At 37.0% G+C, this 25,050-nt stretch overlaps 1 protein-coding gene across 1 annotated transcript in view; it reads right to left on the bottom strand.

Annotated features, from left to right (window-relative positions):
• METTL16 (methyltransferase 16, RNA N6-adenosine) overlaps positions 1 to 25,050 on the bottom strand; it is a 65,678-nt gene that overhangs the window by 34,755 nt on the left and 5,873 nt on the right. Inside the window, exons 3-6 of the mRNA XM_079799258.1 lie at positions 11,159 to 11,358; positions 6,929 to 7,069; positions 4,873 to 4,988; positions 2,619 to 2,761 (exon numbers count right to left, since the gene is read on the bottom strand). Coding sequence (XP_079655384.1) covers positions 2,619 to 2,761; positions 4,873 to 4,988; positions 6,929 to 7,069; positions 11,159 to 11,358 — 600 coding nt within the window. The remainder of the gene's footprint in view (positions 1 to 2,618; positions 2,762 to 4,872; positions 4,989 to 6,928; positions 7,070 to 11,158; positions 11,359 to 25,050) is intronic.

A 25,050-nucleotide genomic window follows, 5' to 3' on the forward strand; every position in this document is an offset into this window, starting at 1 on the left:
CTTGACAGAGTCCTAACAGCAGACAAGACTGCTGAACCCTGTTTTTAATAAATCATAACCAGATAAGGTGACACCAACCTCAAAACAGTCAACTCTCTAGAGACATGAGAAGCTCTAGCAAGTTTCCCTTCCTAGGGGGCTACCAGAGCCAGGTACAGGCAGACTTGAAACATACTGACCAATTTCTCTCCCTAAGAATGATGTTCCTTTACAACATATTTTTGTAGGTCAAATAGGACTTTGGAAATAATAATAATTGCCTAGTTAAAAGCCTCCTGAAAATAACCTTCCCCATGTTCCTGATTAGCACCAGTCCTCTCTAAAGATGACAGATACTGAAATGGCCACATGGCCCTGGTTACCTCTTTTCATGAGTTTCAGACTCTGCTACCTTTCTTTAAGTCTATTTTACTTACTCAGACTCTTCCCAATGCTCAATATTACTTAAGTTTCTTTTTTCTACATACCCTCATGGATCTTTTAATAAATCAACTTAAAACAACAATTTATTAACTTTTGGCTTCAACAATGTATAAATTTCTATGACAGACCACCCAATAATCCAGTTGCTTTTCACAAATATTTAAATAAACTCACATTTAACAAATCAGGATATCTGATTTTGAAACTGGCCTTTTAGCCCGGCAGGTGTGGCTCAGTGGTTGAACCTATGAACCAGGAGGTCACAGTTCAATTCCCAGTCAGGGCACATGCCCGGATTTCGGGCTCCATCCCCAGTGTAAGGAATGCAGGTAGACAGCCAATCAATGATTCTCTCTCATCATTGATGTTTCTATTTCTCTTTCCTTCTTCCTTCCTCTCTGAAAGCAACAAAAATCTATTTAAAAAAAGATAAGAAATTGGCCTTCTACTAAAATAAGCAGCTTTAAATACCTATAAATCCTAAAAAGTAAAAAGAAAAAATGTCTTCCCTATCCAGCAATTCCACTTCTGGGAATATACCCAAAGGAATTGAAAGCAGGGAATTAAGAGATACTTGAACACCCTGTTCATAGCAACATTATCCACAACAGCCAAAGCAACCCAACAGTCCATCAACAGATGAATGCGATAAAAAAAAAAAAAGTATATACATACAATAAGATATTATTCAGCCTTAAAAAGGAAATTCTAAAAAAAAAAAAAAAAAAGCCCAGCCAGTGTGGCTCAGCGGTTGAGCGTAGACCTATCAACCAGGAAGTCACAGTTTGATTCCTGGTCAGGGCACGCGCCTGGGTTGCGGGCTCAATCTCCAGTGTGTGGCGTGCAGGAAGCAGCCAATCAATGATTCTCTCTCACATTGATGTTTCTATCTCTCTCTCCTTTCCTCTCTGAAATCAGTAAAAATATATTTTTTTAAAAAAAAGGAAATTCTGACACACTCTATAACATGGATGAACACTGAGGACATGATGCTAAGTGAAAGAAGCCAGTCACAAAAGGACAAAAACTATCTGACTCTATTTACATAAGGTACCTAGAATAGTCAAATTGATAGAGATAACAAGTAGAATGCTGTGTTGGCCAGTTTGGCTCAGTGGGTAGAGCGTCGGCCTGCAGACTGAGGGGTCCCAGGTTTGATTCCAGTTAGGGGCACATGCCTGGGTTGCGGGCTTGATCCCCATTAGGGGACATGCAGGAGGCGGCTGATCAATGATTTTCTCTCAACATTGAAGTTTCTCTTTCCCTCTCCCTTCCTCTCTGAAATCAATAAAGATATATAAAAAAAAATTTTTAAAAAAAGTAGAATGCTGGTTGCCAGGGGCTGGGGCGAGAGAGGAATGGGAAGTTGTTGTTTAATGTGTATAGAGTTTTACTTTTCCAAGAAGAAAGAGTTCTGGAGATTAGTTGCACAACAATATGAATGTACTTAACACTACTAAACTGTACACTTTAAAAATGGTTAGGATGTTAAATTTTGTTATGTACATTTTATCACAATTTAAAAAAAATCTTCTGTATGTCCCAAAGCTAAATTCTAGGGTTGAAAACCTTTTAGTTTTGAACTACTGCGTTATCCATCATTTCAACACTTAGCAGGGTGAGAATTCAAGTGAGACAAATAGGTCTTTTTGAGTACCTTATGCTGCATAATAACAGGTGTGTTGCCCGAAATAATTAGCTTTTAAAAAGGAATAGCCTTAACTCTCCTCTGGAACTGGTTAGTCATCTCAGTTTCCCTTCATTAAGTTCTTGATAGCTCAATGTCCTCACATCTGTCATTGTTTGGGAGACTTGATTCCAAGAACATAATTGCTTCAAGGACTAGGCAACTAATTTATCTGGTTCATGGGGCAGATTTGAACCCATCTGTTTTCTAATCAAAAGCCATATTTGAATCTGTTTTATTCCATCACAGTACCGAAATAAAAGCAATACAATCATATGGTATTTTCTTCCTTTCTATCCATGTAGTATAGATGACTACAGGAAACACAAATCAATTAAAGGCATGAGAGCATCCTTAGAAACAGGGTCTTTGCACACTGTAAGATGTGCTACCTTTTCAATTTTTGTTTGTTCTTTAGACAATTGTGATTACATTTACTTTAAGTGACATGGTTTCCTTTGGAATTACACAAGGGGAAAATATTCCCATATCGTAATAACCAACTTACCGCAATCTTTTTTTAAGTTGTAAACTGTCATGGATGATTCTTTTAACAAACTCTAATTCGCCTCCTTCTGCCATGATCTCTGTGATACCTCCTGTATTTACCGAACTAGGTGGAGGTCTTCGAGGATTTCGAGAGTTTACTCCCTGAAATACAACAAAAAACACTGGTGAAAAATTTTACACCTTAAGACCAAATCTTTGACTGTAATCTAGTTAGAAATAAGAATGCTTAGGCAAAATTTTAGTTTCCAAATGTCATGCTAGCTTTAGGATTTAAAAATCATATAATCATTCAAATATTACATTTTAAAAACTGCATTCATGCAAATATTCCTTCCTAGGATCTTTTACCTTCCATCTTTGTTTGTGATTAAACATACAAAAATTTTACCTTTTTATGTACTCAATTCTGTCACTTTTTTTTAATGTTTTCTGTCTTGATATCATGTACAGTAAATATTCCACCAAAAGTTTAGATAAATATATATTTGTTTTCTTCTAGTATTTTCGTGGTTTTACCTTTTAAATTTAATTCACTCCTACACCTCAGACCATATTTAAAAAAATAACTCAAATGGATCTAAGGTCTAAATATAAAAGCTAAAACTATAAAACTCTTAGAAGAAAACATAATACATCTTCATGATCTTAGATTAAGCAATGATTTCTTAAATGATCTCAAAAGCATAAGCAACAACAAAAACAACAAAATAGATAAACTGGACTGCCTAAACATTAAAAACTTTTGATCTGCAAAGGACACCATCAAGAAAGTAAAAAAGGCCTTAGCCAGTTTGGCTTAGTTGATAGAGCATTGGTCTGAAGACTGAAGGGTCCTGGGTTCAATTCCACTAAAGGGTACATGACCAGGTTGCAGGCTCGATCCCCAGTAGGGGGCGTGCAGGAGGCAGCCAATCAATGATTCTCTCACATCACTGATGTTTCTATCTCTCTCTCTCCCTTCCTTTCTGAAATCAATAAAAATATACTTTAAAAAAAAGTAAGAGCCGAAACCGGTTTGGCTCAGTGGATAGAGCGTCAGCCTGCGGACTGAAAGGTCCCGGGTTCGATTCCGGTCAAGGGCATGTACCTTGGTTGTGTGCACATCCCCAGTAGGGGGTGTGCAGGAGGCAGCTGATCCATGTTTCTCTCTCATTGATGTTTCTAACTCTCTATCCCTCTCCCTTCCTTTCTGTAAAAAATCAATAAAATATATATTTTTTAAAAAAGTAAGAAAGACAAGCCACAGAATGGAAGGATATTTTTACAAATAATATATCTAATAAGAGATTTGTATCTAGAATACACAAAGAATTCTTACAATAATAAAAAACAAACAAACATTTTTTAATGGGCAAAGGATCTGAATAGTTATTTCTCCAAAGAAGATACACAAATGGCCAATAAGCACATGAAAAAATTTTCAATATCATTAGCTATCAGAGAAATGCACAGCAAAAATAAAATGAGATACCACTTAATACCCACTAGGATGGCCATAATTAAGATAAATAATAACAAGTGTTAAGTGAGGCAAAAGGAGGTTTACAGTTGTTCATATGGAAAATAACACAGTAATTAAATAATAATACAAAAATAAATACTAGGTGAAAGAAAATAGGTTAAATCAATATTTTATAGTACTGTTTTTATTAGGTTCTTTGTTTTTAATTCAATGTATCTTTCCATATTCATAAGCAAATATATTTTTCATTTGAGGTTAGAAAGACTAAATTGGACGTTTGTTTACTATCAAATGATAGGTGGCGGTAAAAACAGTTAAGCTCCTCCCTAAGCCAATAAACCCAATGCAGGACTATACTGTGACCTAAATTGGTTCAATCAGAAGAAACCCAAAAGTGTAATGGTCTGGGGAAGAAAATAGCTCTCTCCTCCCTTTCTCCCCCTCCGCAAATATTACTCTGCCACAAGTAAACCAGCCTGAGAACAAAAACAAGCAAGGGTGAGGTCAGAGCCAAGAGAAACCTGGAAAAACTGAGCCTTAGCTTTGATACTATTTTGATCCCCTTGATCAAATTATTCCTAAAGTCGACACTACTGCTGGATTTCTCAGATATATGAGCCAATAAACTTTCTTTCTTGTTAAAAGTCAATCTGAATTGGGTTTTCAGGTGCTTGATTACAAAAGCATCCAGATACAGCTTCCAAAACAAAAGCTGTTCTTTGCTCTTATTTTTGCAAGCAAGGTAAACTTAGATAAATATTCAATTACTTTAAAGGAGAGGATATTTTACCTTGGCTTCCAACTGATTGGCAAAAAAGGGAGGATTGCACATGCAAAAGTCATAGATTATCTCAGATTCTTCTTTAAGAGCATCCATCAGAAGTGTCTTCTGTGGTACTTTTACAACTAGGAGAAAAAAATAGAAACTGTTAACCAATATTAATGCTGTGGTAGTTTTCAAATATGTCCACAAATTCTTTGACAATAGTCCCTTCAAAAGGTGGAGTTTGATTTCCCTCTCCTTAAGTATAGGGTGCACTCACTGATTCGCTTTTATTCAATAGAATATGATGGAAGTGACAGACAGGGTGTCACTTCTGAGACTCGATCATAAAAAGTAATATGGCTTCTGCCTTGTCCCATCTCCTGAATTACTTGCTCTAGGTGAAGCCAGTAATACAGGCTTCAGTATCTCCCCTTACAATAATATGTTGACTTTGTGGAATCTCTTTATGGGAGTCTCTTAAATAAATCAAAAACACAAATAAAAATAAATCCCAGCCCTTTATATATAAGACTAGAGGCCCAGTGCACGAAAATTTGTGCACCCTCTGCGGGAGGCAACTGGGCAGGTGATCAGGGGACAGCACTGCCCGCATCAGCCTCCCTCTGTGGGAGGCAACTAGGTGGCCAATCAGGGAACGGCGCCAGCCGGCGCGGCCCCGCCCCTCTGCTGCTGCTGGTCGCTGCCACCCCGCCCCATCGCCGTCCCCTCCCTCTGCCCACTGGCACGTGCCTTGGCTGGCCTGGCGCCACCTGCTCACCAGCCCCGCCCCCTTCAGCCGTTTGGTCCATTTGCATATTATGCTTTTATTATATAGGATAAACACAAAAGTAACAGATTATTAAGGAAATTCAACTATTTGTAGCAGAGTTCCATGTACTGAAATAAAAATAAGATGGTATAATTTAATCAACAGTGGGGTTTTCTTACTTTTAAAATCTTAGTGACTAAAAAAAATAAAACAAAATAAAAAACACCTGGCCGGTGTGACTCAATGGTTGAGAATTGACCTATGAACCAGGAGATCACAGTTTGATTCCCAGTCATGGCACACGCCAGGTTTCAGACTTGGTCCCCAGTAGGGGGCATGCAGGAGGCAGCCGGTCAATGATTCTCATCATTGATGTTTCTCTCTCTCCCTCTCCCTTCCTCTCTAAAATCAATAAAAATATATTTTAAAAATAAATAAAATCTTGGTTACCAGGTTACTTCATATACAGTTGATTCTATTATTTACAGTATCTGAACATACATTTATGTTCTATAAAGTCATCACAATCACTGAATTAGTGAATACTGAACTATTGGCTCTGGAGAGAAATACAGGGTGGGTTAGGTAACTGTAAGCCTCTGGTCCAACATTTTCATCAACCAATCAATATAAATCTTATTTTATGTTTTTGTTTAAAGGTACTTTATTTAATATATATTGTTGATTCATTAACACTGAACTCATGGTCAACAGCACTATAACTCATGTCTGAATGAAGCTTATCTAACAACACATGTATTTTCTTTGCAAGGCACATCACAGCCTTCTTGCACTCAGGAACACTAGATAGCACTTAAACACTATATTTAGGGGCCATTTTAAACAATAAAATCACCAAGAAAAAGCACAAAAGTGCAAAGAAAATGGCACTAAACAGATCATGAAAAGGACACTTGTTTACAGTGTGAGAGCTTAAACAAGAAGGCAGAACATCACCTTGTTCAACTTCAGCTGGGAACATGCACGTTGGGTGACTCAAATTTTTTGCTGCTCTGTACATGTCTATGGATAACCATCAAAGTACCACAAGTATTGATTTTGGAGTTAAAATATAATCCCATGTAGGCAAATTTTAGCAAGTAGGCAAATTCACAAATACAGAATCCACAGATTATGAAGCTTGATTTTATTTACTATACCTCTTTCTGAATTAATTCTGATAACAAAACAGTAAATTCAATTACAATGTACCAGATTTTGTATATTAAAGCAAAAGAATGAGATGTGTTAAATTAGAAAAAAGGTTACTAAAACAAAGCTTAAAAGAAATATTTATTCTGTAGAGCTAACCTTTTATAAGATCAGATAAGTTATTCTGTTCCACATTTTTCTTTGCATAGTTGAAGCACATATCATCTACTTCTGTTGCAAGAAAATACCAGCCATTTAAGGTACTTCCAAGTAAAGGATAGATGCAGGATGCTCCAGTACCTAGTAAAATAAAAATTCAAAACACATTGCATATACCTGAGGGAGAGGTGAGAATAATAAGCAAAAACACCATTCTTTTCTTAGAATTCTTATAGCCTTGACAGTGGCTTCTGGGTTCTCTAGTCTATAAATATAAAAGGCTAAGTAACAGACCATACGTTATGTCCGATCGTCCAACCGGCCGGTACATATGACGCGCACTGGCAATTTAAAAATAAACGTTGACTCGCACATGTGGGATATATATAAAGCTCTCACTGGTGCCAATCGCATGCATGTGTTTCGATCTGTCATTGTCAATCGTGAATTTGGTTTACACTTCTATTATAGAGAAAGGGCAAATAGTGATGTTAAAATATGTCTTCTAATTAATTACCTTTCAATGTGCACAAATCCGTGCACCAGGCCACTAGTTATTTCATGTGTTTGTCTTATCCCATAATTAGATTCAAATTTCTTAGAGAATAGAAATCTTACTAACCTCTTTTTTGTATGTTTGTTGTATGTAAAATGAAGTATGTATAACTGGCTGGTGATCAAGGGATACATGACTGATAAACTGAAAATTGTCAAAACAATTTAATTTGCTTTATAAAATGTCTTCATTTAAAATCTCACACAAATCTTTATTTTCTTAAAAAAAAATCAATGCTAATTGCTAAATCACTACAATACTAAAAAAGATCAATGGACACCCTATTCCCCAAAAGTAGAAAAAAATACGTAAGCCATAGAAATTTTATTATATTAAACCCCTCCAGTTCCCCACATATCTGCGAATTGTTACTTGAAGGAAACCAGAATTAAAAGAGGAAAAAATTTAAAGAGAAAATTTATATCTTAGATGTGGAGACATGGAAACACATTTGATCCAGATCTAAAACATCGCCCAGCCAGCATGGCTCAGTTGTTAAGCATCAACCTATGAACCAAGAGGTCACGATTCAATTCCTGGTCAAGGCACATGCCAGGGTTGCAAGCTCGATCCCCAGTGTGGGGCATGCAGGAGGCAGCCAATCAATGATTCTCTCTCATCATTAATGTTTCTCTCTCTCTCCTTTGCCTCTCCTCTCTGAAATCAATAAAAATATATTTTTAAAAAATACATCTTATTAAAACAAAAAACACATCAATCACTGGCTAGACCACCAAAGTTTCAAGGGGGCATTCATAGGCAAATGCTCCAGGCAAAGATAATTCTTTGAAAACTAGGGTTTGGTCCTAAATTTGTATGTAGAACCTCTAACTATACACTAATCTCAACTATTGCTTTTACAACCATTGACTAATCTTGGCCAATAAAATCTTAAAGAGAAAAAAAGCCAGTGTTTCTCCCAAAGGCCTAAGTCAGGGGTCCTCAAACTTTTTAAACAGGGGGCCAGTTCACTGTCCCTCAGACCGTTGGAGGGCCAGACTATAGTTTAAAAAAAACTATGAACAAATTCCTATGCACACTGCACATATCTTATTTTGAAGTAAAAAAAACAAAATGGCAAAAACACCCACATGTGGCCCCGGGCCGTAGTTTGAGGACGGCTGGCCTAAGTAGTTAGCTCATACCAGCCACTCCAGGCCTGTTTTCCTCTGGTCATATCCTGGCACAAGAAGAGTGGAGGCAAGAACTCCTCCTAACCCAGAGGAAACCCAGGCTCATCTTAGAGCTTCCTCGTTAAGTATTCTGAACAGTCTAGTAAAAAACAGGGCAACTGATGGCCAGAACAGTTAAGCTCTTTGACAGACAATTGCTAAACTTCCTATCATGTTTACCGAATAACATCCAGGCCCTGATGCTATGGGATCAACACCTCCTTGGGGACATGTGATGTGGTGAGGGAAAGGATAGTAAAGGGTCCTCAAGCTCCTCTCAGAAGCCACAGTTATTTACCCCTCCTCGCCACTGTGGTAAGAGAGTCATGCAGAATAAGAAATTTCAAGCAGCACTTTCATCTATGCAGGGGAAAAAAAAACCAGACCACATCCCCAAGCTCTTGATCTCACACAACTGTCTCTCTCTTCATAGTTCAATTTTTTTTAAAGCAAAAAAAAAAAAGAGTACACTTTCCTTCAGTTGCCCAACAATAAAGAGGTAAAAGTCCTGTCCTTTGCCAAAAAAATCAAGTTTCTCAATTCTTAAGACCAAAGACTTGCATTTTAACACCGGAATCCCCTCAGAAAGCTGAATGACATTCTTAAATGGTAAAAAATCTTGTAATGATAAATAAAAAATGGAAAGTGTATAATCATGGAATTAGAGCAAACTGATGGAGTCTGGGGGAAGAATTTATATAGAACCCTAATTAGAATGAATGTGATTTCAGCACCAGTGCCCCTTATGAAGAGCTAAAATCCATTAACCTCCTATATCCCCAAGTGTTATTTTAGAAGGTTTAGGGCATAATTAAAATAAATTAGTACCAAATAAGCTCTCAAGCTTTTTAAGCTTTCTATAACCCATCAGCCATGAACGTAAAAGGGCAGAAGCTTTTGTTAAACCCCATTATTTTTATATAGGACTTAGCTTATATGTGGTGTTCAGATTTTTTAAAGTCAAAAGAATCACATATTAATCAATATTCAACAAATTATTAACTGGATACCTACTACTAGGGACCAGACTATTTTTAATCCTTGGGATATTATAGTAAACAAAAAGGTAACAGGCTCTGCACTTTGCAAGCTAGTGGTAGAGAAAGACATTAATCAATCAGGTAAGTGAATGTGTAGTTAAAAACTAAAAAAAAACCCCACAACAACCCTGGCTGTTTTGGCTCGGTGGTTAGAGCATCAACCCTAGGACCTCATTTAGTGACTAAAAGAAGAAAGAGTAAAATAAGTTTCAGTGGTTCGCATAAACAGGCATTAGTTGTTCCTGACAGTATTTAGTAATAAAATCAGATCTTTCCTTTTCTTTTTTAAATTATTCAAGTTCTATATATTATTTTTCCAAGTTAACATATAACTATCTTTTTTGTTTGTTTAACTATCTTTTTTAAAAGAGATTCTTAAAACCTGTCTTTTTCTCTATAGCTTCACACATGGTATGTTATTTTTAAATGGCACTGTTGAGATCAGCCATTCAGATGGAAAAGTTGAAAATCTCTTTATGGGAAATAGTTTTGGAATTAGTCCCACTATGGATAAGCAGTACATGCATGGAGTAGTTAGGACTAAAATAGATGATTGTCAGGTAAGATTATCTCTTTGGTTATGCACTCTCGTTTGTTGACTTAAAATGGATGAGACTGTTCTTCCTTAAAATAAAATGCCAAAGGGTCTTGGGTTCAATTCCTGATCAAGTGCATGTACCTTGGGCTGCAGGTTCCCCAGCCCCGATAAGGGTGTGTGCAGGAGGCAACCAATGAATGTGTCTCTCTCATGTTGATGTTTCTTTCTCTCTTCCCCCTCTTCCTTCCTCCCTTCCACTCTCTCTAGAAATCAATGGAAAAAATATCCTAGGTGAGGATTAAAAAAAAATTAAAAATGCCATCATGGAAGAAACATAAAAATGTCGGCCATTACAAACATATAATACATTTATAATTGCTAAATATACCTTTGCTTCATTTCCTTCTGTATATCCACTTGCTCTCCTAAATGAATCAAACTGAACAGTTTTCTCCATTGTAGATGTTTGTAATTAAGAGAATATCTTACTTTGACTCATGATTTTCCCCACCTTTAATTTTTGGATTAAATACTCTACAAATAACCAAGAGGTTCTGAAAGTATTCAGGCCTACACGACCTTTTATCAAATGGCCATTATTACAAAAATCACAATACGGAGATTTTGTTACTAATATCAAATAATTCAGAGTAAAAATAATACCCAGTAGACATAGATACTACATAGGTAATATGAAAAGCTAAGAAAACAAGAGCCTCACTCATTTTGCCTCTCTTACCCTTTTGCTCCCTATTTGGTGGTCAAAAGCAATTAATGGCAGAAAAGCCCACATGTAGCAAATAAGAGCAGTAATATCCATAGTTAGGTTCTTTCACACAATACAAGAGAAATTTATAAAGAATTCGACCTTGAAATTTTTATAAAACTTACATGTAGTCAAAAGAAGAATTTAAAACCACATACCTATGTCAATTCCTCTTCGGAGAGTATTTCTGTCAGAGTCCTGATGACCAATCAGATCTTCTACCCAATGAATATAGTTGAGTCTCAAGGGAACCGTGGGAATTAGTCTCTCCAACGGAATATCAATAGAAAGTCCAAAATCTTCCCTTAGGAGAGTACAAGTCAGAGCTCTGACTGCTTCGGGATCTTTAAAATTAAGACTGTGGGGTGGAGAAAAAGATGTAAAATGGATTAATAAGATTCAATATGCTGTACAAGCTCTATGGCAGCCAGGCAATACCGAATACCCACTTGAATTTCCTACTATATCACACATAGCTGTGTAGAGCAAGCATGTCAAACTCGCGGCTCAAGGGCCACATGTGGCCCGCAACGAATGCTTTTGCAGCCCATCTAATATAATGGTATGTAAGAAACGTTTTAATAAACATTTCATAACTTAATTTTTACAATATCCTGTTATACATTATCTATAATAATAAAAGCATAACATGTTAATTAGACCGGACGTCATTCTGGACAAAGCCGGGACTGCGAGGGAAGCCTGGGTCCCAGGTGCCAGAGGGAAGCTGGTGCCGGCAGCCAGGGGAAGGAAGGCCTACTCTTGCACAAATTTCATGCATCAGGCCTCTAGTTATTAATAACGAACTACAACATTTGCTAATGACTGATTACTATAATCGAGTTGCATTTATTTCCCTTACATGCCTTACATGCAGGCGCACCATTTCTCTCCACTAATTCTAGCAGCAAATATTTTAGCAGCCAATTGCCATGTCATTCAGTCTTGGACTGACTTGTTTGGTGTGTGCAACAGGAAATATTTCACTTTCGGAGAACAAGAAAAATAGGTTTATTTGCGTTACGCTTATTAATTTGTGCAGTTAAGGGAAGGTAGGGGAGGGTGGGGATAACGGAGAGAGATCAACCAAAGGACTTGTGTGCATGCATATGAGCCTAACCAGTGGTCACGGACAACAGGGGGATGGGGGCATGCGTGGGGAGGGGTTTAGGATGGGAATGGGGGGGATGAGGACAAATATGTGATACCTTAATCAATAAAGTAATTTAAAAAATTTGTGCAGTTATTCAGTGTCTGGTAAGTTAATGTTCAAGAAAAATATTAATTTTTATTAAAATGTTCTATTATTTTATGTTAACAATTACTCATTTATTTCAGCCCTTGGTATTCAGCATGTCTCTATCGAAATAAACCTATGTTTCTATGAAAATTGAAGCTTTTGTTTTTTTGCGGCCCACATAAGTTTAAACCTTGTTTATCTGGCCTGTGTTAGCCTTTGAGTTTGACATGCTTGGTGTAGAGTATCCACACAAGGGTGTTTAACACACAGTATACAAATGGCAGTATAAATTCCCATCAACGACATTGCATTTTCATACATGAAAGATAAAGGACAAATGTTTCTATTCCAATTCCTGTCTGATTGACTCCTTACCTAGCTATATGACTTAGGACAAGTTGAGGACACATTTCCTCGGCTGTAAAATAGGGATAATGGTACATATATCATAGTGTTTCTGAGAGATAATCTTGAAAAGTACTTAGCATAATGCCCAGTACATAGTAACTATTGTAGAAATGCTGGCCATTTTTACTATTATCAATTAACATGATGTGACATTAGCACATTCTTTGAAAATTAAACTTAAAAGTAGAAAGCAGAAAAAATGTTTAATAATGAAAATAGAATATGATACTTAAATATGACAAATATTATATCAAATTTAAAATTTGACTATTTTTAGCAGCTTTACTGAGGTACAATTTGCATACAATAAAATTCACCTAGAGTATACAATTCAATAGTTTTTAGCATATTCACAAAGTGGCGCAACCATCACCACAATCCAAGTTTTAGAACACTTCCACCAGCCCCCAAAAGAAGCCTTTTGCCTATTTGCAAGTCATTCCTTGTTTCTACCCTCAGATCTAGGCAACCACTAACGTACTTTGTCTCCATAGATTTGCCTTTTGTGGACACTTTATATAAATAAAAACCACACAATAAGCAATGAGAGTCCATTTTTACACATGGAAAGAAGTTTACACATCTGCGTGTTCATACTACAGCATTCAAATAAATTCACATTCTTTTTTTATTTTTAATTTATTGATTGGGGGCAGGGAGAAAGGGGATAGGAGGGAGAGGGAGACAGAGAGAGGGAAAAGAAACAACGCATAGACTTGTTGTTCCATTTATTTATGCATTCATTATTGACTCCTGTATGTGCTCTGACTGGGATCGAACCCACAACCTTGGTGTTTCAAGATGACGCTCTAACCAACTGAGCTACCTGGGCTAAATTCACATTCTTTATTCTATAATAGTACCTTAACCTACTTCTAAACGTCATTGCTAAACATACAGAAGTATATACCAGTGGTCGGCAAACTGTGGCTCGCGAGCCACATGCAGCTCTTTGGCCCCTTGAGTGTGGCTCTTTCACAAAATACCACGTGCGGGCGCACACGTACAGTGTGATTGAAACTTCGTGGCCCATGCGCAGAAGTCGGTTTTCGGTTCTCAAAAGAAATTAAAAAAAAAAAAATGTCAATCGTCGTACTGTTGATATTTGGCTCTGTTGACTAATGAGTTTGCCGACCACTGGTATATACCAATATAATGTCTATGCTCAAAGCCTTAAAATCTAAAGTGTCAAATCTAAGAATTTTCCTATTGAAAAACTTAACCTATATACATTATAAAATTAATTTGAACAATATTACCTAAGAGCAGCATATATTGACTTACTGTCCTGCAACTTCTGAATGTTATTTTGTACTGGCTTTTAAATAAAATTGTGGCCCGGCCAGTGTGGCTCAGTGGTTGAGCATCGACCTATGAACCAGGAGGTCACGGTTCAATTCCTGGTCAGGAAATATGCCTGGGTTGCAGACTTGATCCCCAATAGGGGGCGTGCAGGAGGCAGCCAATCAATGATTCTCTCATCATTGATGTATCTATCTCTCTCTCCTCCTTCCTCTCTGAAATCAATAAAAATATGTATTTCTTAAAAAAGTCAAAGGGAAGAAGTTAGTTGACAGGGATTAAATATTTAAGAGAAGGAATACTGAGCTGTGTAAAGTTCCTGAGATGAGGGGAGGATATGAGATCCAGAGCACAGAGTACTTAACTGAATTAGAATATAATAGTAGTAGTAGTAGTAGTAATATTTGGTTGTTGAACAGAACCAAAAGCCAAACCCATGGCCTTCTGTTGTGTTTTCCATCAATAAATTCTTCTCTACAACTGAGTTTAAGAATTTAAAAAAAACACAAAAAAACATTAACATCTCCACTGGTTAAATAAGCAATTAGATAGTAACATACAAAAGCAAAGATCCTGAAACAATGGAAATGACAATGACCATTATTTGATAACCCTAAATTAACCAAAGAACCCAAAATCCTACTTGCAAAATATTAATAAACTGCCTGGATTAATCTCTTACACGTAGATTCCCAAGATAGCTAAAGAGCAAACAATAAGAAAAAAAAATTTGGCCATCCAAGCACCTCCTTATCCTTTCTAATACACTTAACAGTATATCAATTTTCTAACAAAACCCAATGACTTACCTAAATTCAGTAAAACTTAAAAAAAAAAAAAAAAAGAAATCCTGGGGGAGTGAGGGGGTGGGAGGATGGAGATGGAAGAGGGCAGAGTGAATAAATGGTGATGGGAAAAAGAAAATAAAGAGAGAAAAAAAAGACCAACAGTAAGCGAAACAGTTAAATAAATCTGTTCTGTATTACAAAAAAATTAGGAATGACCTAAAAGTAAACAATAGTGAGTTGACTGAAAAAGTTATAATACATCCACACAAGAGAATACTCTGCAGTCATTGAAAGGAATAAGACTGGGCTGATTCACATATTCTTGTATGAAGAGGATTCCTTGATTTAAAAAAAAAAGCCACAAGTTTGAGTAAAAGCATATATGTACATTATGATCACATTCTTGTAAAAATAAAACAAAAACAAAGCAAAAAAGACCCTGAATATATAATGGTTGGGTAAATGAGTACGAATGGAGACTTTCATTCTCCTCATATTTTTATATTATCTAAATACATTTCAAATAATATCACCTTCATAATAGTGTTTTATAACTAAATGGAAAATGTTTATAATATAATGTCATCAAGCGGTGATAAAAATAAGTCCTATGATTGTATCTGTATCAAAATTACAACCACAAAAATTACTATATAAGGACAAGGGCTTAAACACAAATAGATTTTTACAGTAGAAGAACTGTGACATTTTTCTTTTAGTCTGTAACATTACCATTATAAATGTAGTCAGGAAAAATATATTTCTGTCCTTTTCCCATTAAGGGCTCTCTCTATAATGTCTGTACAATTAAAAACAATTTCAAAAAAGGAAAACGGGTCCTTGGTTCCACAGTACTTTGTTTCTATGAAAGGAGGACAAGTCTGTTGGAGGCCAAACAGGGACCTTTCCCACAGTGACAGCAATCGCCAAAAAATAGTACTGCAGCTTGAGCATTATTACATAGCTTCATCAAACATCGGGAGCAAAGAAACAGCAATATAATTTTTTCTTAGTGTCTTCAAGTAGTTGTTTATAGAAACAGTTCTGCTACTCAATATATATACATGTATATATATATATATATATATGTATTCACTTTGATGGACTAGAGCATACAATTTATTAATAAGCTCATCTCCAAAAAGCAAAATACACCAAGCAGAGGCTAGTCTAATTGAGGAAAGTAAGCTGAAAAATCAAGGAATAGTTGATTCTTAGACTTCTTTAGAAAAACAAGTGTTCATTTTCTTCTAAGAAAATACAGACACTAATCTCAGGGTTGGAAATGTTTTTGTAGGACAAAGTCTAGTCACCCGACTTTACTAGTTCAATATCTAGGTCACTTTAGCACTCTGGGACATTAAAAAAATCCTGAACACAGGCAAGATCTTTTTCATTCTCATTTCTGAGATCACAGGAACTAAAATTAGCTCTCACGTGGAAATTAGCAATTTATTCTGTCAGTCTTTGTTGTTTGTTTAACACACCCAGCTTCACAAAATAGCCTATTGTCAACAGGCTCATGTCAGATTTCCCCAGAATGACTCCTGCACAAATACCAATGAATACAGTATTACATTACAAACAGTATTTGGAAGGATACATTCTGTGACCCATGGTTAAAATATCAATCATTCTAACACTGAACCTGATGTAACAACAAAGGCCTAAGCCTTCCCCAACATTGGTTTCAATTCATTAGATCTTCACTGAGATGCTAAAAATAGTATAGTCATAAGATATGACAAAGCCCCTAAATTCTGGGTCTTTGATTTAAAAACAAACCAGTTAAGTGTCACACTCTATTCAAACTCAACTGACAGGGCTCAAGTAAATTGCAAAATTGTTACCAGCCTATGGGGCTGGTAACTATAACAAGCACAAACTAAAATCTAATTGCAATGGTCAGAAATGATTATAACAAAGCAGTGAGAGATGCAAGGAAGAAAAACAGAGTGATATCAATCACACCAGCAATTCTCGTCACCTTATCAATTATACCAGGCTTAATAATGATAAAAGTACCTATCATTTACTAAGTGAGTACTATGTACCAGTCACTTTGCATGCATTATTACTAACCTGTGTGACAACCATCCAAAGTATGGCCTTTGCCCTAGCCAGTTTGGCTCAATGAATAGAGCGTCCACCTGCGGACTGAAGGGTCCCAGGTTCGATTCTGGTGGGGAGCACATGCCTGGGTTGCGGGCTCGATGCCCAGTAAGGGGCGTGCAGGAGGCAGCCGATCAATGTTTCTCATCACTGATGTTTCTATCTCTCTCTCCCTCTCCCTTCCTCTCTGAAATCAATAAAAATATATTAAAAACAAAAACAAAGTATGGCCTTTATCCCTCTTTTATAGATGAGGAAATTCAATCTCAGTAAAGCTAAGAATATTATCTAAAACCTCACAACTGGTTAGTGGCACCGTTAAGACTGGTCCTTAGGATGACTAAGAATGCCCCTTCTTCCTATACCACACCCTGCATCCCATAAGAGACCACTTCAGAGTTGAACAAACAAATGACACTTCAATCCATCTGAAGTCTAATGTTTTGTCTGATGTTCCTTTCCCATCATTTGGCTGGGTTTATATTTTGGCCATTCTTTTTCCTATATCTCATGGAGTTAATTTAAAAAACATTATAAAAATAAAGACTATTCTATCAAAGCAGACAATCATCAAAGTCTCCTACCTTTACAAGTAAGCAGGATGGAGAATGATGTCTCAGAGCAGCAGGGTCATTTGCATTTAAAAATTTAAAAAGTACATCTCATCTCTCCTACACCTACCCTCCTAAATATATTATATGGCCAACTAATAAATAAGCTCATGTTGCTCCTATCTTTAAAGAGATAAGAGGAAGTTCTCCTCAAGCTTGCCTCACCCTTTTCCCATTCCTTCATAGACAAATTTGTTTTTTCCTGAAAAAAAAAAAAGTTACTTTGCCCTATTACAAAACAACTACTCTGAACATCCAAGCTCATAACCTTTCAGTCCCTTTCAATGCACAACATATCAATGCAGATATTTTAGTTTTAGTTTGAAACAAAAGTATAATGTTTTATAATCTGCAACATCCATTCTAAAGGTTACATGGCATTCCAGGGTACAGAACTTCATCATTCTAAGAACCTATACACTGGATATGTAGATTATTTCCAATTTTCCTTGTTATAACAGCCTTGGGATAAATATCTTCAAATACAGGGTGTCACACAAAAATGTATACACACTTTTAACAGCTGATAACTCAATTTTCACTCCTTTTCAGATTTTTAAAAAATATATATTTTATTGATTTTTTAGAGAGGAAGGGAGAGGGATAGAGAGTTAGAAACATCGATGAGAGAGAAACATCGATCAGCTGCCTCCTGCACACCCCCTATTGGGGATGTGCCCACAACCAAGGTACATGCCCTTTACCGGAATCGAACCTGGGACCCTTCAGTCCGCAGGCTCAATCCACTGAGCCAAACTGGTTTCGGCTCACTCCTTTTCAGATTTAACTGATTTGAAATAATGGGTGAAGCCAGACTAAGCTTTGAACAAAGAAAATTTATCTAAAAGTACTACTAGACTTTCTTTTAATAGGGATACATAAAAGTTTAAGTTTATGGTACAAAACTGGCAACAGTCAACAAATTGAGGACACTCAAATATTGAACAAAATGATTCTTTTTTTTTCTTTTTTCATTATATATTTTTATTGATTTCATAAAGGAAGGAAGAGAGAGAGAGATAGAAACATCAATGATGAGAGAATCATTGATTGGCTGCCTCCTGCACGCCCCCCCACTGGGGTTCGAGCCCGCAACAAAGGCATGTGCCCTTGACGGGAATTGAACCCAGGACCCTTCAGTCTACAGGCCGATACTCTACCCACTGAACCAAACCGGCTAGGGCTAGAAATGATTCTTGATGTTTGCAATTCCATTGCTTCGCGTTATCAGCAGTGCCTGGATCAGAATGGTCATCAATTTGAAAACAGGCAATGACCCCCCCCAAAAATTATTCATTTCTGTAGATAAATTTTGAAACTGAACTGTATGTTGACAAACACTTTATGGGGACACCCTGTATATATCATTTCACTTAAGTATGCTATTTAGAATTTTCAATGTTGCAATTCTACCAACATTTTATCACTGTGTCACTTGACATTTTTACCACTGGTGGATACTGTAATATTTTATCTTTGCTAATTTAGTCCATTTCCCCCCCTCTTTTTGTCTTACACTTTAAATATTTATATTGTTTCATCACCTTTTACTTTTCGTATTCCCTGATATGTAAAAGTTTTTACTTCCTATGTAGTTAAATCCATCTTTTTATTATTAATTCTACCTTTAGAGTATGCTTAGAAAGACCATCCCTACACCCAAAGTTATACAGACATTCACCTATATTTTTTCTAGTACTTAAAAGTGGAACAACCAACTGAAGTCTGTCTCTCCCCCCTGCACACACACACTTCCTCTCTCTCTAAAATTAATAAATTTACAAAAGAAAAAAAGAAAAAGAAGATTCATCCTCCCCACTTTGCACTCCCTCTAGGACAGCAGTCGCCAACCAGTGGTCCGTGAGTCCAAAAGGTTGGCAACCGCTGCTCTAGGAGGTACCCTACTAAGTAGAATGGCAGGAATCATCCTGTGATTTTTAAAAATATATATATTTTTATTGATTTTAGAAAGGAAGGGAGAGGGAAAGAGAGAAACATCAATGATGACAATCACTGATCAGCTGCCTCCCGCATGCCCCCCACTGAGCACTGAGCCCGCAACCCAGGTATGCACCCGTGATCAGAATCAAACCTGGGACCCTTCAGTTCGCAGGCCAATGCTCTGTCCCCTGAGCCAAAACGGCTAGGGCTCATCCTGCGATTTAATGCGCATATGCAAAAGTTCTGCTGTTTAGACTTAAGTGTGTTACCAAATGCCACTCTTTGAGGGACAACTGATAGCCCATTCTTGCTCCAATCCTACTATACTAATATTTTAATTACTCTAACTTCAAAATATATTTAAATTTCCATCTGGGCAAGTTTACACCTTTGCACATTTCCAACACCCATTTGGAAACATTGTCATGTTTTCTCCCAAAAACTTTACAGGGATTTTGATTGGGTAAAATTGACATTTTAACTATATTGAGTCTCCCATTCAGAAACACATTATAAATCTAATTATTCATGTCTTCCCCTAGGCCCCTGTCGGTAATTTTGTTGTTTTACATAAATCTTTACATATTTCTTACCAAATCTATTTCCGTTGCTAATGTAAATGGAATCTTTTATTGCAACTATATTTTCCAATTAGTATTTGGAAAACTATCAATTTTCTTGTATGTATTACTAGAGGCCCGATGCACGAAATTCATGCAAGGAGCTCAGCCCCCACCTCCGCCTCAGTTGCCTCTGCCTTAGGCCCCGCCCAATGCAGCGGTTGCCTCTGCCCCCACCGCTGCGGCTACATCCAGAAGGCCGACTGGAAGGATGTCTGGTCTAATTAGCATATTAAGCTTTTATTACTATAGATGTTTTATATGTTTTAAATATTTATATGCATATTTCATTCAGTAATCTTGTTTATTTAATTATTTTTAAGTAATTCTCAAATGTATTTTCAAGTAGACAATAACCAAGTTATCTATAAAATATAATTTTCTTTTTCTCCCTATAAGAAAAGCAGTAGAGACTAAGCCAGAGAATGTCCTGGCTAAGTCACTTCTTAATGTTATAAGCCTGTACAAGTTATTTTTTTTAAAACATGCATTCATAAAGAAAAATAATAATAAAATAAAATTTTTAATTAAAAAAAACACCTGTATAATAAAAGCCTAATATGCAAATTGTCCCCTCGGGCGGTCATTTGACCGCTTGCTATGACTTGCGCTGGCAGTGGGTGGCAGTGGAGGCCCTGCTGGCCCTGATGGGCCCCGATGAGAGTGGGACCTCGGCGGGATGGTGGAGCAGGTGAGGGGGCGGTGCCATGCCAAGGCAGGGTGCCAGGCGGGGCTGTGGGTGCAGGCTGGGGCTGCGAGCTGGGGCCCAATCTTTGCAGACCACCCCGAGGGACCCCACCCGTGCACAAATTCATGCACTGGGCCTCTAGTAATAAAATATGCATTCATTTTGTTGGTTTAGGAGAATATAGGGGGGATAAGTGGTGATGGATGGAGATTTGACTTGGGATGAACACACAATACAGTGTACAGACCTGAAACCTGTATAATTTTATTAACCAGTGTCACCCCAATAAATTCGATAAAAAGGGGAAAATAGCCCTGGCCAGTTTTCTCAGTGGTTAGAACGTTGGCCCAGGGATTCCTGATCAAGGACCCCATACCTCATACCTTGGTTGCAGGTTCGCCAGCCCCAGAAGGGGTGTGTGCAGAAGACAACCAATCGATGTGTTTCTCTCACATCAATGTTTCTGTCTTTCCCTCTCTCTTCCACCCTCTAAAAAGATCAATGGAAAAATATTCTCGGGTGAGGATTAAAAAAAAAGTATTTTTATCTAATTGTCTTCGAAGCATTCGCGGATCCTCTGGAGTTTATTTTTGGTTACAGCATTAACCAAATACTGTTTGGTATTAACCAAAATATTGTTTTGATATTAACTAAGATAATGTTTGGTTAACAGTTAACAGTATTTCTAACCAAGTATTTCTATTTGGTTAGAAATACAAAGAGAAATGTCTCCAAATTGTCAAACATTTTTTAAAAGATATTTCTGCTATATTTTTTAAAACACTAAAAATCTTCATTTTTAAATTTTCCTTGAAAATTATTTCTTTTATTAATATAAACAAGCACCTTTTCCAATTTCATGCTTTTTTGCCTTGTATTTTAATTTTGCAGATTTGGAAAGAACTCTCATTTGCCTAGTACCGTGGACGGCAAACTGCGGCTCGTGAGCCACATGCGGCCCTTTGACCACTTGACTGTGGCTCTTCCACAAAATACCACGGCCTGGGCAAGTCTATTTTGAAGAAGTGGCGTTAGATGTTTAAGTTTAAAAAATTTGGCTCTCAAAAGAAATTTCAATCGTTGTACTGTTGATATTTGGCTCTGTTGACTAATGAGTTTGCCGACCACTGGCCTAGTATATTTTTGCCTATCCCTTTTTCATTTATCTGTAATTTTATTTTAGGTATGCCCTATGTAAATGGCAAATAGATTTTATAGAGAAATTATTCTCATGATTGAACAAATATTCATTGAATGTCTATTCAGAACTGTGTTAACAGATCTGTTTGGTTTGCTCCGAGTGATTTTTTTTTTTTGATTTTTTTATTTCAGAGAGGAAAGGAAAGGGAGAGAAAGATAGAAACATCAATGATGAGAGAGAATCACTGATCAGCAGCTTACTGCATGCCCCAGACTGAGGATCAAACCCACAACCCAGGCATGTGCCCTGACCGGGAATCGAACCAGGACCTCCTGGTTCATAGGTTGACGCTCAACCACTGAGCCACACCAGCTGGACCTGAGTGATTTAAAAAATAAAAATACAAAAATCTTAAACCATTTATAAATTCTAACCATCTTAAAAATCCTCTTCTGGTTCCTCAATGTCTAAGCAATCAAGGCCATTCTATTTGTATGCTACGAAAGGCTCTTTGTGACTTGTTCTGTTTTCCTCTTAGTCTCTTTTCTTCCCCAATCTGCTATCCTATATTCGCTTTAGCCCCATCTACATGCAATTCTCCAAACTTACCATGCCTTTCACAAAATTCTGTTCTCTATACTTGGAATGCTTCCCCCTGCTTCTATTCATCCTTCAGCATTCAGTTCAAAGACCCAGGACCTTCACTAATAATACCCCCACATTACTGGTGTCCTTCTTCAGATTTCTGTTTTCAATTGTCTACGAAATACTCCACTTGAATATCCCAGAGACTTCTCATATTCTATATGCTGGAAACTGAAAACATCACCTCCCCCAAGCCAGCTCATTCCCCCTTAGTCCCTACTTCAGCAAATGACACTACCACCTATCCTCTTGCTAATTTGAAACCCTAAGCACCATACTGGGCTCCTACTTCTTAATTTCCAACATGTCCTGCTAATTCTGTCCCTGAATTTCTCTCAAATCCATCCAGTAATCTCTATCCCTACTGCCTCTACCTAGTTAGGCCACTAATGTATCTAGTCTGGATTATTAAAACCATTTTCTACTTACGTTTCTGTACCTCCAGTCTTAATTCCCCCCTGCAATCCATCCTCCACAATACTCCTAGAATACATCTGCCTAAACACAATTCTGAATATGTTATTCCCTTACTTTAAAACTTTAGTGGATAAGTACAGAAATGGGTAACTCTGAAGACACAAGAACTCTCCACACCATGTCCTTGAGATGAATTCCAAATCCTCACTAGGCCTTATAAAGTACTACAAGCATAATCCTCCCAGCCCTATCTCCTGTCACTTGTCCACCACATCTTAGGCACGTTCAACTTTGCAGTTCCCCTACTACTCAGTGCTCTTTGCACATGCTGCTCCTTCTACCTGTGATATTCTTCTTTCTACCTGGCTAATTTCTACTTATTCTTCAGAACTCAACTAAGATACCACTTCTGTTTCAAATGATTCTCTAAATCCCAAAGCTGGGGTCAGATTTCCCTTGTATTTGATTCTACTGCAAACCCCACAGATTCTGACACACTGAGGCAAATAAGGTTAAAAGCTTATTTATTTGTCCACTTTCCCCACTAGTGTGTAAACTGCAAAAATAGCAGTGACTATTGACTATTCCTTTCTTCCTTTTTTTTTTTTTTTTTTTTGGTCTTTTCCTATTCTAATCTGTAGGCAAAACATATATGAAAAACTGGGCCAGACTCAGGGGGAGGAGTGAAAATTGGTGGAAGTACTATAAATAACTTAAGATGTGCAGATGACACCATCTTACTGGCAGAAAGTAGCAATGATTTCAAACAACTTCCAATGAAAATTAAAAAAGAAAGTGCCAAAGCAGGACTGTATTTGAACATCAAGACAGAAATCACAACTGCAGAAGAAATACACAACTTTAACTTTGAAAAAAGACCCTGGAATTGTTAAAGATTTTGCTTATATTGGTTCAGTCATCAATTCAAATGGAGACTGCAGCCAAGAAATCAAGAGAAGACTGAGACTCAAAAGGGCAGAAATGCAAGAATTAGGAAAAATCACCAATAGCAAAATGTGTCATTAGAGACCACACCCTTGTGTTCCCAATTAATATGGATGTGAAAGTTGGACAGAAAAAAATTGATTCATTTGAAATATGGTATTAGAGGAAAGCTTTAAAGACCCTGAACCACCAGAAAGATGAACAAGTGGGTCCTAGAGCAAGTTAAGCCTGAAACATTGCTGGAAGCAAACACGACAAAATTGAAGCTGTCCTACTCTGGGCACATTATGAGAAGGCAAGGTTCTTTGGAAAAGACAATATTGCTGGGCAGGAAAAGAGGAGACCAAATATGAGATGCACTGACTCTATAAAAGCCACAGAAATGAGTCTATGGAGTTGAGCAGGGCTTGTTGAGGACAGGACATTGTGGACATCACTCATTCATAGGGTCACTAGGAATCAGAGCCAACTCAACAGCATGTAACACATATCCACATGTCTTTCTTATTTATTATGGCTTTTCTAGAACTTAGCACAGAATGGTTAATCAATAAATATTAAGTAGTACAAGCATTCATAATTGGGGCTGTGCTCAACTTTTTACTGAATGAAGTAGACAAATGAAAACTAAGGATTCTTAACCAGAAAAATGAACATAAATATATTTTTAAAATACTTTTATATGATTTCTTAGGTATCTTGGTCCCCAGGTTAAGTCCTGCCCTAGGACCTCTATTTCTAAAGTCATAAGAAGACTGGTAGGAGAAAGGAAGGGGTCAGCGCAATGATCCTATTATTCCTTACCTTGCCTCTTCTCCACAAAAATCCTGTTCCTCCTTCTCTGGCACCCATAGTTAAATCACCACACCTTTCCCCAGGCTGACTTGCAATTTCCATCCCCTCTGTAACTCCCATAGAGTTTAGGAATGCAGTCAACGTTTCCTTCTCAAGGGTGTATCATGCACATCAGTTATTATAATCTCCCATATCATTATCATAATCTTGGTCATTTCCTGAAGCAGTCATACTATTATTTTCTAAATTTTTAAAAATCAATTTTTTAACTTAAATGTAGTGACATCCTAAGTAATAATATCGGTGAAATCACAGTTTTGATGTCATGGCTATATTTTCCTACCTCAAAGTAACACACACTTAAAAAAAAAAAAAAGATTTTAGACCCTCACCAGCC

This window comes from Cnephaeus nilssonii, assembly GCF_951640355.1.
Source record: "Cnephaeus nilssonii genome assembly, chromosome: 19".
NCBI lineage: Eukaryota > Metazoa > Chordata > Mammalia > Chiroptera > Vespertilionidae > Cnephaeus > Cnephaeus nilssonii.